This window comes from Carcharodon carcharias, chromosome 7, assembly GCF_017639515.1.
Source record: "Carcharodon carcharias isolate sCarCar2 chromosome 7, sCarCar2.pri, whole genome shotgun sequence".
Lineage (NCBI taxonomy): Eukaryota > Metazoa > Chordata > Chondrichthyes > Lamniformes > Lamnidae > Carcharodon > Carcharodon carcharias.
In genome coordinates, this window is record NC_054473.1 from 84,429,912 (window position 1) to 84,447,610 (window position 17,699).

Sequence of the window (17,699 nt, forward strand, 5' to 3'; positions counted from 1 at the left end):
TAAAAACAAAAAAACTGCGGATGCTGGAAATCCAAAACAAAAACAGAATTACCTGGAAAAACTCAGCAGGTCTGGCAGCATCGGCGGAGAAGAAAAGAGTTGACGTTTCGAGTCCTCATGACCCTTCAACAGAACTTGAGTTCGAGTCCAGGAAAGAGCTGCTTCTATCACTGCTTGTTTGTCCCTACAACCACACCAACCCCCTCCACCTCTCTGTCTCTCTATCTCTCCGCCCCCCACACACACACCTTAAACCAGCTTATATTTCAGCTCTTTCCTGGACTCGAACTCAAGTTCTGTCGAAGGGTCATGAGGACTCGAAACGTCAACTCTTTTCTTCTCCGCCGATGCTGCCAGACCTGCTGAGTTTTTCCAGGTAATTCTGTTTTTGTTTCAGTAATACACAGTTGAACAGGCTGCATTCGCTATGCTGGGCTGTCACCAGCAATTGACTGACTGCTCCAATGAAGGCTGATTGGTTCTTGCTGCCATTTTACTGGAATGATTTTGGGAATTTCTGCAATGTTTGATAAATTGATGGAGTTGAGGTGATGTAGCTGACTGGGTGACGTGGCTTGTCCTGAAGTAAAGCTTTCTGTGTACAAACACAGCGGAGCAGGCCTAGAGAACGATGGATAAATCATTTTAATGCTCAGGTCTGCATGTAAACTCACACAAGAACAGTCTATCAAATTCAACACAAGCAGCAGCTTCACACACTCTCCACACCTCCAACAAAAGGGACTCCCAGTAAAAGTATTAAAAGCAGGAATCATTGGGTTTTCACACTGCATGCAGTTTCAGTGATGTGGAACAAAAGGCTTACCACTTGGCCTTCCCTCACCTGTAACACAACTAACAGTAACAGAACTGGGTCTTAGTAACCTACCTGTGCTCTTTATAATCACCATTGAAACAACTGTTTGTGGAATTCTTGTTTTATAAAAATTAAACTGGAAGTACTGAACCATTAAGGGATTCTCAGGCAGTTCTCAGACTGTGACAACACACTTTTATATTGGAACCACACAGCTAGTCACAATGTTCAATCTTTCAGTACTTGAATGTGGTTGAGAGATAACATCTACAGTTAACCCTCAGCTCTGTTGGATTCTCATCTCTAACAAGTTAGTGGTTTAACTTACTCTCATCTGTGCACAGCCCAACAGCCATAACCATAGATCCAACTGGTGATGGAGGAGGGCCATCAATTGCACTGTTCTTTTAGGGACACTTGCAGTGTGAAATGTTAAGTTCCAACTTTAAATTGCACTGCTGTTGGGCTACAAGATTTGACCAGCTATCATCGATGGATGCAAGGTGAGGTGGTTTTGGTGAAGTGCATGTTGTGGGTTGACCAAGTGTTGGTGACTCAGTGTTTGTCACCACAATTGCTGGTGTGAATGAGGTCTGGTGGGTACAATTAAGTTTGATTAGCGAAGAAGGGGAAATCATTAAGATTGAGAGTCAGAACTCTCTTCCATGCATACTGTGTTAGTAGCTCTGGGCAGTCGCAGAGCCTGCTACCAGGAGGATTTGGCATCGGTTAAAGCTGCACAACTCTCATGGGGCAATTATACTGTCTTCCCACTGCTGTCTGAGAGCTCAGTGCTGACATGCCTCTCACGCATTGGGCTTCTTTCTTCCAACAGTTTTCTTTATTATTACTTTTAGAACTTGTTGATTTAAGCTGGCCAAGTTTTAGTCACTAACACATGTTTCACAAACTGGGACATGGACAAGGAGAAGTCTCCAGGAACTTCTAACATTTGTAAGAAAGATCCCCTTGACCTCAATCCCATTGTAAATCCAGAATCTTTAGGATCGAAATGTCATGACAACTCCAAGACAAAACAACTTTCTTACTGCTATTAATGTTAGTGAGGTTTACATTGTTCTGCTGTCATAAACAGCTGTGTCAAAATTATGACAACACAGCCATTTCCCTTTGTTAGTTGCCTTTGGACAGTAACATAGAACATACGGAAACACAAGATCCTGACTTGTGCAATATTCAGTGTCAGGCCCAATTTAAGATTTTGATAGGTTAGGTAAACATTTCTTCAAATTCAAACTGAAGGGGTAATGATGAGAAAAACATTAAAGGATGGAAGTGCAGGGGACACTAGGTCAGACAGTTGGGTATGAGAGGCTTGGGGAAGTTGGCCATTTGAGTGATGTGACTGGGGCACAGACAAAAATGTGGTGACACAACTGGAAAGGTTCACTGATAGCACCATAAGACAACTCAGGGATGCCTATAAACTTCAGCATTACTGGGCCTGGGCCAGCTTCTCGATGTCAAGCACATCAAATTAAAACCTGAGCCCCATATTAATGGGGCCTAAGCTGGGAATCCAGCCCTGGTAAAGCAATCAGATGGACAGGAATTGCAGCAAAACACTTCCCATGTAGGATTGTGTAGCAAGACTGCTCAGAATGCCTGGCGGAATCTTTGAGTTTGAAGGAAATGTTCCCGTTGTTTTCTGACGAATTGGGTTAAGGATAAAACCTAATCCAGCACAAAGTAGGGCATTGAACAATGCAGCTGAACAACATATACGCAAATACTGTCAGTGGTGAGAAGTTCCCAACAAAAACCTTAATGGCCAGTGAAAGAGATTCAGGCAGTTCTTCCCTGGAGCATAAAATAATCAATAAAACACAGGTTACTGGATAATTAACTGGTTGTTCCAAACCCCTGCCTGGCTCTTACTGACACCAAACAATACAGTAGGAGACACCCAGACATGTGTTTCCTATTGCTTTCAATATATTTAAAATTGACCCCAATTTTTGTCTCATGAGATGGTATGGGGTAGGCATTAGGACCCAGTGTGGCATTCATTGTTAAGACACAATTTACTTGTCAGTGTTCCAAGGGATAGAGCGATATCCAATCTGTAAATTGCCCTTCAGAACATGTTTGACTCAGTCACTAGTGATCAATATTTGAAACAAGATAGCAGTCTAACAAGCATATCACTGCTCAGTGAAACGCTGACGATCACTCCCTTAGTAAACATCGGATATTGATCATTCCGATCCCTGCATAATGCATAGTCCCCAATGACTGAAGCAGCATCTCTCCTTTACCCTCAGTGTTGAAAAGCAGGGTCAGTAACAACTAGGAGGAGGATGGTTTTGTGTAATCATCCACTGCTGTGATCATGGCCTTGCAGAAGAAACAATCTTTGTTGTTCATCAGATGCTGGTTGATGCAGGCCCTGGAAGGACAACAACAACAGTTAAAATCCTGATTTTGTGGCTCAAAAACTTAGCTCAGCGGCTTCCTGAGCGTCTATTCCTTCTCGCCATGTAGTGTAACACCTATACAGGAGAAACAAAGCTTCAGAAGGGTTAGCCCCTCACTGCTCCCAAGTACCATGAAATATTTCACAGATCTCATTTACAGCTTTCCACGAAGTGTTTAAAATTGGGAGTCCTTATCTGTGCCACTTCAGTCCGTACTATATAACTGAAGAACAAAGTATTTCATTGACTGAGTTATTTTGGAACTCAAAGGTGTTAGGGGAGTAAAATACACAAGAGTAGAGTCTGTTTCAGGGAGAGGGTTCAGGGTGGGGACAAGGGAGGATAGAGGGAGGAATGCAGAGTAAATTCCCTTCCTAAAGCTGGCCCTTCAGTAACATGGGCTGAGTTTTATCATCGTGAGCTGACACCGCCTCAGCAGTTTCCAGGGCCCTGGCTGCATTTTTCGGAATCAGGTGATCAACGAGTTTAAAGGACTGCCGCCCATCCCCAAGAGCTGTGGGTCAGTTGGAGGGCCGGAGGTTAAGGAGCAGTGGCCACACTGGGACCGCACCTGGAAGTCGAGGACGCATGGAAGCAGGTTGCCCTCCCAAACAGGTGTGGGGTCAGGGGAGGGGGGAATGGTTGCTGAGGACATGGGGTGATGGGGGAGTTGTCATAGGGGCAGCCATTGATCTGCAGGCCATAGGCTACCTGATTAGGAGGCCCCCCTTCTCCCCAAGCCTGCAGGGTGGCCACCAGAGCTTACCAGGTGGTCTCCCCATGTGGCAGAGGGCCCACACATTACTGGCAAAATGCCAGTGGCCACTTATTGTGGCTGAATTAGCCTCTGGACGGGAGGGCTGTGCCCTACTTTCCCCACCAGTGGTAAAATAGCATGGGGCCAGGAAGGTTGCAGAGATAACAAAGCATGATGGCAAAAACCGAGGCAATATAAATACTGAACGGCGGGGCCTGGGGTGGACGTGGGGTATTGCTGGATGCATCACTGAAAGCTTCAGTACATGGTGTGAAGCAATGAAGAGAGATAAGGGCATCTTTGTAAAGCTCAAGGGATAGGCCACAGATTTTAGCAAGTGATTGGTAATATGTACTGAGCAGTGGTCTGGCCTCAGCTGTAATAATGGGTCCAGTTCTGGTCCTTGTATTATGAGAAAGAAATCCATATTGGAGAGGGGGCAGTATGGGGCATCCACTAGGATCTGGGATTTGATGCATAAGCTATGAGGAGTAGCTACAGAAACAGGGAAGGTTTTGCAGAAGGCTTAGGGTGCCTTGATTGAAGTGTTCAAGGTCTTAAGTTGGATGCAAAATATTGGAACCTTTATTAAAAGATATGATAAAAAAAATCTAGAAACCAAAATTACAGTAAGTAGCACAGGTTTTAAAAGGCCATGTTTTGCTTATTAAATTCATTGAAGTAACAGACCATTCATCAGAATGACGCCAAGGCTGTGGTCAAATGGAGGTGCTTACGATGATCAAAGAATTTGATGGGGTAGAGAGTGAGAGACTATTTCCTCTGGTGGTGGAATCCAGAATAAAGGGGCAAAACCGTAAAATTAGGGCTAGGCCATTCAGGAGTGGTGCCAGGAAGTGTTTATTGACACATAGTGTTGTAGAAATCTGAAACTCTCCCCCAGTATTGTGGCTGGGAGTCAATTGAAAATTTCAAAACTAAGATTGATATATTTGTATTAGGCAGGTATATTAAGGGCTAAGGATACTAGGTAAGTAAATAGAGTTGATACAGATTAGCCATGATCTGGTAGTGCAACACGCTTGAGGGGCTAAATGGTCAGATCCAGTGCCTGTTATTATAAACAGTGGACAACAGTGATGTGGATGTAATATATATAATTTTCAAAAGGTCTTCGAAAAGGTACTGCACAGTAGACCCATAACTAAGATCAGAACATTACAAAATGGAAAACAGAGAGTAGATATTATAGGTAGCTTATCCAGAGTAGCAAATGGTGGGAAGTGGTGTTCTATAATGATCAGTGCTAGGATCATTGTTGTTCATCATTTATGTAAATACTTTGGGCTAAGGAACCACAAGTACAATATTAAAATTTGAGAATGACACTATATTACAGGGTATAGTTAACACTGAGGAAGACTGTGATAAAATACAAGACAACATTAACAAAATTGTAGAATGGGTGTATGATTGGAAAATAAGAATCTAAATGGGAGAAAGGAGCAAAGGGATTTGGGAGTACAAATCCACAAATCATTAAAAATGCAGATTAATAAAGCCATAAACAAGACAAACAAAGCAGTCAGGTTTATTTCTGGAGGGATGGAATTGAGCAGTAGAGAAGGTATGCTAAACCAGTATTGACCTTGGTTAGACCAGACTTAAGAGTACTTTTATACAGTCCTGGTCGCCATATTATTACCAAGGACTTAAAGGCACTAAAGTATGCCAAAAAAGATTTACAAGGATGATACCATCATTGGGAGTTTGTACCTATCTGCAAAGGATTATTAGGCTGAGTCTCTTTTGTCTTGAAAAGAGAAGGGCTTTGGGGTGTCCTAATATGGGTATTTAAAATTATGAAAGGTTTTGCTAGACTAGATACAGAGAGAGTGCTTTCTTTTGTGGGGAAGAGCAAAGCCAGAGGCTGTCAATATAAGATAGAGACCAAGAAATCCAATAGGGAATTCAGAAGAAATTTCTTTACTCAGAGAGTGAGGAAAATGTGGAAATGACAACCACAGGAAGTGATTGAGACAAATAATATCTGTAGATTTAAGGGGCAACTAGGTAAGCTTTTAAGGGAGAAGGGAAGAGAGAGTTACAATGATTGTCAGCATAAACGTGGACATGGATTTTGGCCAAATGGCCTGTTTTTGTAGTGCATATTTGATGTAATAGCTAAGTGCAGTGGAGCATTTTGCTAGGAGAAATAAGACGGCCACATACCCCCAGGAAAATAAGAATCTAGAGGAGAGTAACACGGATGTAGGGATATACAAATCACAAAGTCAAGATGCAACTTAATAAGGCCAAAAGAAAACAAAATCAACTCTGAGGCACATTACTAAAGGAATCAAATTCAAAAGCAGAGGAATGATGTTAAACTTATATAGAACCATAAATATTAACAAGGATGATACCAGATCTGAAAGGTTACAACTATCAGGAAAGACTGAACAAACTTGGGCTCTTTTCTGCACAAAAAGGAGAGGTTATCTAATAGGGTCTTAAAAAATTATGAAAGAGTTTGATAAGGTAAAAGTCAAAGATGTTTCCACTTGTGGGGAGTCCAAAATTCGGGCCATAAATATAAGATATTCATTAATAAATCCAACAGTGAAATTCAGGAGAAATATCTTACCCAAAGAGTGGTTAGAATGTCAACTCTGCCACAGGGAGCAACTGAGACGAATAGTGTGGATGCATTTAAAGGGAAGCTGGTTTCAGGATGAAGAAATAGAAGGCAAATGTAATAGAATTAGATGAAGGGCGATGGGTGGAGGTTCATGTAAACACTGGCATAGACTTCTTGGGTTAAATGGTCAGTTTGTGCTTTAAAACCCTTTTTAAAAAACATTGACAAGGTAAATGTCAATATATGAACATTGTCACAGAGTACAAGAGGTCTCAGTCTCAAGTTTAGCTTAGGCTGGGCTTACTTGCAGGATTTGTGTGAACACGGCCTGAAGACAGCGGAGATTGGGTGAGCATAACAGATAGGGCATAGATCTTCCTCACTGGTGGGCTGCAAGAAAACAAAAATTGATTACAACAACCCTTAGGCTTGGCCTCCTAATCACCACATAGCCAGCCGGCATGGTCATTGCCCCATCCTATCCTTTCATATTTACACTGACACTTCACTCAAAATACAGCCAAATCCTTTCAAAACCTGTTACCCTTGGAGCAATCTGTCAGCATTAGTAAACTTCAATCTTACTGTTGTGTATAACATTGGGTGCTAACAACAGGGATTGGGATTCAAAATAATTGACTGGATGTGAAAGGCTGTAAGGTATCCCAAGGGTGTGATCAGTTCTATAAATGCAATGTCTCTTTTTAATGTGTTTCTGGATGATGAACCTCCCTCCAATCACTGCTCTACCACTCTTTCATCTTCTACAAGAAGCTGGGCTCTGCTGTTTTGCCAGAGACACGGAGAGGAAGGACATGATCAGGTCCCTGCGTTACCCCAACAGCTGTCCCTAACCTGACAGCAGGATCATGGGCCCCTCCTTATTTTGCTTCTGACATATGCTCCTGTGCTATTGCTAACCTGAAAGAAACCTTGAGTCATTGAGGATGATGATTACAAAACCTGGTAAGATTCAGGCATACCAGCCACTGTTCTTAGTGGTTTCACCATGTTCGCCGAGGCTCTGTGAAACCAACTGCAGCTCCTGGAAGCTCACAACTCACAATGACTATGGGCTGTAGTAGATAGAGAGATTCTGCTGCACTGCATGTTTACCCATGATAGGACAAATGTTGTCAGGAGAGGTACTGAATACCATACAGCAGAACGTGTGAGCAAACGTACAAGGAAACAACATTCCTGATGGTGTGCCTAGAGTTATCACACTGCACATAACCTGCTCCCTATTATTCAGCAGAGTAAGGATCACTCACTGTGTAACTACAGAGTTCCTGTGTATTCAGCAGAGTAAAGATCACTCACTATGTAACTACAGAGTTCCTGTGTATTCAGCAGAGTAAGAATCACTCACTGTGTAACTACAGAGTTCCTGTGTATTCAGCAGAGTAAAGATCACTCACTATGTAACTACAGAGTTCCTGTGTATTCAGCAGAGTAAGAATCACTCACTGTGTAACTACAGAGTTCCTGTGTATTCAGCAGGGTAAGGATCACTCAATATGTAACTACAGAGTTCCTGTGTTTTCAGCAGGGTAAGGATCACTCACTGTGTAACTAGAGTTCCTGTGTATTCAGCAGGGTAAGGATCACTCACTGTGTAACTAGAGTTCCTGTGTTTTCAGCAGAGTAAGAATCACTCACTGTATAACTACAGAGTTCCTGTGTATTCAGCAGGGTAAGGGTCACTCACTGTGTAACTAGAGTTCCTGTGTATCCAGCAGGGTAAGGGTCACTCACTGTGTAACTACAGAGTTCCTGTGTATTCAGCAGGGTAAGGATCACTCACTGTGTAACTACAGAGTTCCTGTGTAGTCAGCAGGGTAAGGATCACTCACTATGTAACTACAGAGTTCCTGTGTTTTCAGCAGGGTAAGGATCACTCACTGTGTAACTAGAGTTCCTGTGTATTCAGCAGGGTAAGGATCACTCACTGTGTAACTAGAGTTCCTGTGTTTTCAGCAGAGTAAGAATCACTCATTATGTAACTACAGAGTTCCTGTGTATTCAGCATGGTAAGGGTCACTCACTGTGTAACTAGAGTTCCTGTGTATTCAGCAGGGTAAGGATCACTCACTGTGTAACTACAGAGTTCCTGTGTATTCAGCAGGGTAAGGGTCACTCACTGTGTAACTAGAGTTCCTGTGTATCCAGCAGGGTAAGGGTCACTCACTGTGTAACTACAGAGTTCCTGTGTATTCAGCAGGGTAAGGGTCACTCACTGTGTAACTACAGAGTTCCTGTGTTTTCAGCAGGGTAAGGATCACTCACTGTGTAACTAGAGTTCCTGTGTATTCAGCAGGGTAAGGGTCACTCACTGTGTAACTAGAGTTCCTGTGTATTCAGCAGGGTAAGGATCACTCACTGTGTAACTAGAGTTCCTGTGTATCCAGCAGGGTAAGGGTCACTCACTGTGTAACTACAGAGTTCCTGTGTATTCAGCAGGGTAAAGGTCACTCACTGTGTAACTAGAGTTCCTGTGTATTCAGCAGGGTAAGGATCACTCCCTGTGTAACTAGAGTTCCTGTGTATCCAGCAGGGTAAGGGTCACTCACTGTGTAACTACAGAGTTCCTGTGTATTCAGCAGGGTAAGGGTCACTCACTGTGTAACTAGAGTTCCTGTGTATTCAGCAGGGTAAGGATCACTCACTGTGTAACTAGAGTTCCTGCGTATCCAGCAGGGTAAGGGTCACTCACTGTGTAACTATAGAGTTCCTGTGTATTCAGCAGGGTAAGGCTCACTCACTGTGTAACTAGAGTTCCTGTGTATCCAGCAGGGTAAGGGTCACTCACTGTGTAACTACAGAGTTCCTGTGTATTCAGCAGGGTAAGGGTCACTCACTGTGTAACTACAGAGTTCCTGTGTTTTCAGCAGGGTAAGGATCACTCACTGTGTAGCTAGAGTTCCTGTGTATTCAGCAGGGTAAGGATCACTCACTGTGTAACTAGAGTTCCTGTGTTTTCAGCAGAGTAAGAATCACTCACAATGTAACTACAGAGTTCCTGTGTATTCAGCATGGTAAGGGTCACTCACTGTGTAACTAGAGTTCCTGTGTATTCAGCAGGGTAAGGATCACTCACTGTGTAACTACAGAGTTCCTGTGTATTCAGCAGGGTAAGGATCACTCACTGTGTAACTAGAGTTCCTGTGTATTCAGCAGGGTAAGGATCACTCACTGTGTAACTAGAGTTCCTGTGTATCCAGCAGGGTAAGGGTCACTCACTGTGTAACTACAGAGTTCCTGTGTATTCAGCAGGGTAAGGGTCACTCACTGTGTAACTAGAGTTCCTGTGTATTCAGCAGGGTAAGGATCACTCACTGTGTAACTAGAGTTCCTGTGTATCCAGCAGGGTAAGGGTCACTCACTGTGTAACTAGAGTTCCTGTGTATCCAGCAGGGTAAGGGTCACTCACTGTGTAACTATAGAGTTCCTGTGTATTCAGCAGGGTAAGGATCACTCACTGTGTAACTAGAGTTCCTGTGTATCCAGCAGGGTAAGGGTCACTCACTGTGTAACTACAGAGTTCCTGTGTATTCAGCAGGGTAAGGGTCACTCACTGTGTAACTACAGAGTTCCTGTGTTTTCAGCAGGGTAAGGATCACTCACTGTGTAACTAGAGTTCCTGTGTATTCAGCAGGGTAAGGATCACTCACTGTGTAACTAGAGTTCCTGTGTTTTCAGCAGAGTAAGAATCACTCACAATGTAACTACAGAGTTCCTGTGTATTCAGCAGGGTAAGGATCACTCACTGTGTAACTACAGAGTTCCTGTGTATTCAGCATGGTAAGGGTCACTCACTGTGTAACTAGAGTTCCTGTGTATTCAGCAGGGTAAGGATCACTCACTATGTAACTACAGAGTTCCTGTGTATTCAGCATGGTAAGGGTCACTCACTGTGTAACTAGAGTTCCTGTGTATTCAGCAGGGTAAGGATCACTCACTGTGTAACTACAGAGTTCCTGTGTATTCAGCAGGGTAAGGGTCACTCACTGTGTAACTAGAGTTCCTGTGTATTCAGCAGGGTAAGGATCACTCACTGTGTAACTAGAGTTCCTGTGTATCCAGCAGGGTAAGGGTCACTCACTGTGTAACTACAGAGTTCCTGTGTATTCAGCAGGGTAAGGGTCACTCACTGTGTAACTAGAGTTCCTGTGTATTCAGCAGGGTAAGGATCACTCACTGTGTAACTAGAGTTCCTGTGTATCCAGCAGGGTAAGGGTCACTCACTGTGTAACTACAGAGTTCCTGTGTATTCAGCAGGGTAAGGGTCACTCACTGTGTAACTAGAGTTCCTGTGTATTCAGCAGGGTAAGGATCACTCACTGTGTAACTAGAGTTCCTGTGTATCCAGCAGGGTAAGGGTCACTCACTGTGTAACTATAGAGTTCCTGTGTATTCAGCAGGGTAAGGATCACTCACTGTGTAACTAGAGTTCCTGTGTATCCAGCAGGGTAAGGGTCACTCACTGTGTAACTATAGAGTTCCTGTGTATTCAGCAGGGTAAGGATCACTCACTGTGTAACTAGAGTTCCTGTGTATTCAGCAGGGTAAGTTACTTTTAAGTCATTAGTGCTTGTTAATTCATCCATTAGTGATTGCATTTCAAATTATTCATACTGTTCTGATGTCATCTGTAAAATAATAGCAGCACAAAATATTGATTTTGATATTTCTGACTGCACTATATAAAACATTTATTTGGAAGTAAGTTTTTTTTTCTTTCTCAGGATCTCAGTAACATGGGCTGTGGGCCATAGGTTGCTCTGTTGAATGCCAAGCAGTGGGTCATGGATACGTGCTGCTGCTGGGGGACACTGCAGAGAAACTGGTGTCAAACTTAGATTTATTTGTGTATTTTTGACCTGCTTTATTTTTAATCACGATAAAGCACCTTATATCTTACTTAGAAATAAGTTCCAACAAAGAGATTCCTTCTTTATAGTTCATCTAACATGCTAACTACACCATTGTACACAGTCCATCACATTCACTGACCAGTACTTAACCAAGACCAGTCACCTATTCTAAGCCACTTGGCCTGTTCCCTGCATGCTATCTTGTTTTCTGTTGAGCTGACCACATCCTGAAGTGTAGCTTATGAAGCGTAGATATAAAGGGTATTCCATTTAGATAAATGATTCACAGTGACTGCCAGTAAATACACCACCAGCATATTTAGCAGAAACAAAAATGAAGCAGATTTAACATAATGCTGCAACAAATTTTATGCTGGATTCTTTATAATTGCTTTCATTTGTCTCTTGCAAACTGAATAAAACTAATCTTTGTGAATGCTCCGATCATCAGAAATGTTTTGTTATGAGGCCTTCATTGTATTCGATAATGCAGGTTACGCAGTGTCCCCCTGAGCTGGGTTTCAGTCGCCACAAATTAACCATCGGACTGCTCACAGATAAAGATATCAAACAGAGTATTAAAACAATCTGCACCTATATACCCCAAATTATTTGTACTTTATTTACTATCAATTATCAATTTTTTTTTCTTATTTTAGTATCTGACTTGTGATCCTCAGTTTCCTCTCAGGAGTAACTTTTGAGATGAGAGAATTAGTTTCTCCATAAAGCTTCTGTAGTTGTAACATGTAACAGGAGGTTGAGAATAATAAGCCACTAGAAGTAAGAAAGATGTAGAATCATACAGCATAGAAGGAGGCCATTCAGTCCATCAGGCCTATGCTGACTCTTTAAAAGAGCTATTCAAATAGTCCCACTCTCCTGCAAAATTTCATTTTCATGTATATGGTCAATTCACTTTTGAAAGGCACAATATTCCAGGTCATGACAGCTTGCTGCATCAAACCAATTCTAATCTTGCCTCTGGCTCCTTTGCCAATTATTTTAAATCTGTTGATCTCTGGTTACTGATCATCCTGCCAGTGAAACAGTCTCTAAGGTACACAGCATTCACACATTGCCATGTTAACTGTCTTATGAGTCATGGCACACATAGGGTCACAGGAGATACAAAAATACAGAAAAGCTTTATTGCTTTGTTGGTGCAGAGCGCAGAAGCAAATTACTGCACATCAAAGAGAGCACGGATGGCAAACTGCAATGTCTAAGCAGCAATTTTAATGCCAGGCGATAATAATGTTCTACAAAGAACATAGGAACAGGAGACTGCCATTGGGAGGGAATGATGAATGGAGCTGCTCAGAGACATAACTGTGTGACTGATAAGGAACATGGAATTATGGGTGGCAATAGTAATACCAGATGTGCATAAAGCTTTTAATGCAAAAAAGTGAGCGCTTCCTACAAATCTATACTGAGTCTAGAATTTGTTTAAAAGGCACTACTAGATATAAAATAAATATACAAATAGCTGATAAGATGGAGTACAATTAACCAAAAAAGGATGAGGGAGGGGCTACTGACTGGGGAGAAGGGGATGGGGGGAATGGTGAGAAGGGGGCATTAATTGGGAGAATGGTGAAAGGGGCATTGATTGGGGGAAGGTGATTGGGGGAAGGTGATGGAATGGTGAAGAGGACAATGATTGGGGGGAGGTGAAAGGGAGCAATGATTGGGGGAAGGTGATGGGGGCAATGATCGGAGGAATGGTGAAGGGGACAATGATTGGGGAAGGTGATGGGGGGGAATGGTGACAGGGGCACAGATTGGGGGGAATGGTGAGAGGGGGCACTGATTGGGGGAAGGTGATTGGGAGCAATAATTGGGGGATTGGTGAGAGGGAGGCACTGATTGGGGGAATGGTGAAAGGGGGCAATGAATGGGGGCACTGTTTTTCCTCTTTATTTATTCATTAATGCATGCAATGTAGATATTTCTGGCATTTACTGAACATCTTTAGTTAGCCATGGGAAAGCTGTTGTCAGTTGTCTTTTTTAACTGCTGCAGTCAGTGTGGCGAAGGTGTTCCTACAGTTGGCCCATCACAGTAGGGGCCAGAGTTGGAGAGTGCAAAGATAGTAAAGAGTGTAGGGATGGAGGAGTGTACAGGGATTGGGGTGTGGGGGTGATGGAGTGGATTCAAACAAGAGGGTGAGAATATTAATTTGAAAGTGAACCAGCCAACATAGGGTTAGCGAACAAAGAGGGAATTGAAGAAACAGGCTTGGAGACAGTTAGATTATGGGCAGTGGAGCTTTGGATGAAGTAAATAATGGTTAGTATAATTGAGTGGATAAAGATGCATTCAAATTGCTGCTGTAATTAGGAACTTTGAGCCCTTTCTTGTCTGGAGCTGTTGTTCTGTGTCAGTGGATGAGGACTATGTATAATAGAACACCCATAGTCTTTCTGCTGTCCTTAAGCTATAACCCTGCCCCACTGAGATAATGCTTGTGACTGAGATACCTATCTGAGGAAGAAGGGAAGCCTGGTACTCAGCATTGTAATGATGCCTGCTTTCCAATGGAAGAAGGGAGCCATGAATTTTGGTTCACCTATCGTCTTGTTTGTGAGCCCATCAGATGAAATGTATCCTTTTATCGATCTTGCAGCTGTGTAGAGCTACAATATCCTTAGTGACATTGTACTCAGAGCCCAGACAGCAGGGACCCATTCTCTACCAATATCATGGATGAATTAGACTGCAGAGAATATTTTAAGCACAGGTCGAGCCAATTTGGTGTCATGGATGTTAGCAGCTCTAATTGATTTGTACCTTCCTGGTCCCATTTTGGCCCATTCTGCTCTCTCAGGTCAGGATTGGGTTCAGATTCCTGTTCACCAATCTCTGCCATTAGCTCCCTGAGATTGGAAGAAGTTGGGGGTGAGCCTGTGGACCTCCTGAAGCAAATCAAGATGTCCAACAACTTCACTTAGAAATGTGAAAGACTTTTGTTCAGCTTCCTTCGGGCCTCCTAACTAATTAAGTCATCTGTTCGTGGGACTGGTCCTCCAACAATGGTTTAGCAACTTGGAATGGTCAAAGGCGTTTGTTCCACATGAGGTCTGTCAGTCTCAGCTGGTGTCATTCTATAACATCACCTGTGGTGCTCAAACCCTCATCCATACCTTTGTTACTTCCAATACACTGAGGATGGAGTGGGGGTGGGCTAGGGGGAGAGACAGACACTGAGGATGGAGTGGGGGTGGGCTAGGGGGAGAGACAGACACTGAGGATGGAGTAGGGGTGGGCTAGGGGGAGAGACAGACACTGAGGATGGAGTGGGGGTGGGCTAGGGGGCGAGGCAGACACTGAGGATGGAGTAGGGGTGGGCTAGGGGGAGAGGCAGACACTGAGGATGGAGTGGGGGTGGGCTAGGGGGAGAGACAGACACTGAGGATGGAGTGGGGGTGGGCTAGGGGGCGAGGCAGACACTGAGGATGGAGTGGGGGTGGGCTAGGGGGCGAGGCAGACATTGAGGATGGAGTGGGGGTGGGCTAGGGGGCGAGGCAGACACTGAGGATGGAGTGGGGGTGGGCTAGGGGGCGAGGCAGACACTGAGGATGGAGTGGGGGTGGGCTAGGGGGCGAGGCAGACACTGAGGATGGAGTAGGGGTGGGCTAGGGGGAGAGACAGACACTGAGGATGGAGTGGGGGTGGGCTAGGGGGCAAGGCAGACACTGGATGGAGTAGGGGTGAGCTAGGGGGAGAGACAGACACTGAGGATGGAGTAGGGGTGCATTTAGCTACAGTGATATATGCCATGCTGCTCTGACGGGTCATGAAATAATTTGCCATGACACATTGTCCTGGTTGTTCAGCAGGTGCTGCCAGTCCTGATTGTATATTGAGTACTGATAGGAGGGAGTGGTTACACAATCAGGAAGTTGATGAGCTCTGCACTGGAGGCATTAACCTGAGCCCAAATCCTTCACAGTTGATGGTTGAGCTAAAAGCTGCTGACTCAGTACCACTGAAATGTGTGGGAAGCAGAGAGTGCCTGTGCTGTCAATAATTCATTATAATTCAGTTCCCTTAGTACAGCCTCGTACAGTTTACATGCTTGTTAGTTGGATCTGCACTATCACTTTCAGTCAAACCTTGCGAAGGTGACTCTCCTCTGTTCTGCTGAAAGACTGATTAAAAATTTGATACTTGTCTGAAGGGCCTGGTCTCAGAGAGTGATACACTAGTATGGCTGAAATGAGTAGGAGAGCAGTCAGGAAACTCGGAGGAATGATTAGGCGATGTCAGAGATTTAAAAAAAACTGCATCAAATGCTAGAAGAGCCCCCTATCCCCTAATTGTGTCAGATATAAGGACGCCATGTGATACTCCACACCACATACCACAACACCATATGATATCCAACACCAGATACCTGGACACCGTGGAGTATCCCACATCAGATACCTGGACACCGTGGGGTATCCCACATCAGATACCTGGACACCGTGGGGTATCCCACATCAGATACCTGGACACCGTGGGGTATCCCACATCAGATACCTGGACACCGTGGGGTATCCCACATCAGATACCTGGACACCGTGGGGTATCCCACATCAGATACCTGGACACCGTGGGATAGGCCACATCAGATACCAGGACACTGTGGGGTATCCCACGTCAGATACCTGGACACTGTGGGATAGGCCACATCAGATACCTGGACACAGTGGGGTATCCCACATCAGATACCTGGACACTGTGGGATAGGCTACATCAGATACCAGGACACTGTGGGGTATCCCACATCAGATACCTGGACACTGTGGGATAGACCACATCAGATACCTGGACACAGTGGGATAGACCACATCAGATACCAGGAAACATGTGATATCCCACGTCAGATACCAGGACACCCATGTGATATCCCACATTAGTTACCTGGACACCGTGTGACAATCTCACATCAGATATCTGGACACTGAGATATCTGACACCAGATACCAGAAAACCATGTGATATCCCAATTCAGATACTAAGACACTGTGTGATATCCCACAACAGATAGCAGGACTCCCACAACAGGTACCAGGACACCCACTTGATATCCCACATCAGATACCTGGACACCATGTGATCTCCCACATCAGATACCTGGACATAGTGTGATCTCCCACATCAGACACCTGGACACAGTGTGATCTCCCACATCAGATATAGGACACCCACGTGATATTCTACAGTAGATACCAGGACATCATATGATATCTCACATCTGATACCTGGACACCACGTGATATCCTACATCAGATACCTGAACACCGTGTGATATCGCACATCAGATATAGGACACCCACGTGATATTCTACAGTAGATACCAGGACATCATATTATATCTCACATTAGTTACCTGGACACCGTGTGACATCTCACATCAGATATCTGGACACTGTGAGATATCTGACACCAGATACCAGAAAACCATGTGATACCCCAATTCAGATACTAAGACACCGTGTGATATCCCACAACAGATAGCAGGACTCCCACAACAGGTACCAGGACATCCACTTGATATCCCACATTAGATACCTGGACACCATGTGATCTCCCACATCAGATACCTGGACACAGTGTGATCTCCCACATCAGACACCTGGACACAGTGTGATCTCCCACATCAGATATAGGACACCCACATGATATTCTACAGTAGATACCAGGACATCATATGATATCTCACATCTGATACCTGGACACCATGTGATATCCCACATCAAATACCTGGACACTGTGATATCCCACATCAGATACCGAGACACCATGTGATATCCCACAACAGATATAGGACACCCATGTGACATCCTACATTAGATACCAGGGCACCGTGTGATATCCTACAGTACATATTAGGACACCGTGCGATATCCCACATCAGATACCAGGACACTCATGTGATATCTGACATCAGATACCAGGAATCCGAGTGATATTCCACATCAGACACCAGGATATCCATGTGATATCTGACATCAGATATCAGGATTTCGTAGATATGCCATATTAGATACCAGGATATATTGTGAAACTCCAACACAGCCTATGATCATGATGCTGTTTAATATCCTTTACGATGTTTACTGAGTTTCAGTGTTGCAGCAATCTCTCCTACAGCATGAAATCTCCACTTTATAAAAGTTGCATTTATACAGTGCCTTTCATGATCAAAGGAGAT

At 44.0% G+C, this 17,699-nt stretch overlaps 1 protein-coding gene across 4 annotated transcripts in view; it reads right to left on the bottom strand.

Moving 5' to 3' along the window:
- Window positions 1-627: 627 nt before the first annotated feature.
- Window positions 628-17,699, bottom strand: part of LOC121280378 (E3 ubiquitin-protein ligase RNF123) — a 420,925-nt gene continuing 403,853 nt past the window's right edge. For all 4 annotated transcript variants that reach the window (XM_041192326.1, XM_041192324.1, XM_041192325.1 and 1 more), the window contains 2 exons: window positions 6,919-7,004; window positions 628-3,227 (listed from right to left, as the gene is read on the bottom strand). In XM_041192326.1, the coding sequence (XP_041048260.1) occupies window positions 3,128-3,227; window positions 6,919-7,004 (186 nt within the window). In that variant the 3' untranslated portion in view covers window positions 628-3,127. The remainder of the gene's footprint in view (window positions 3,228-6,918; window positions 7,005-17,699) is intronic.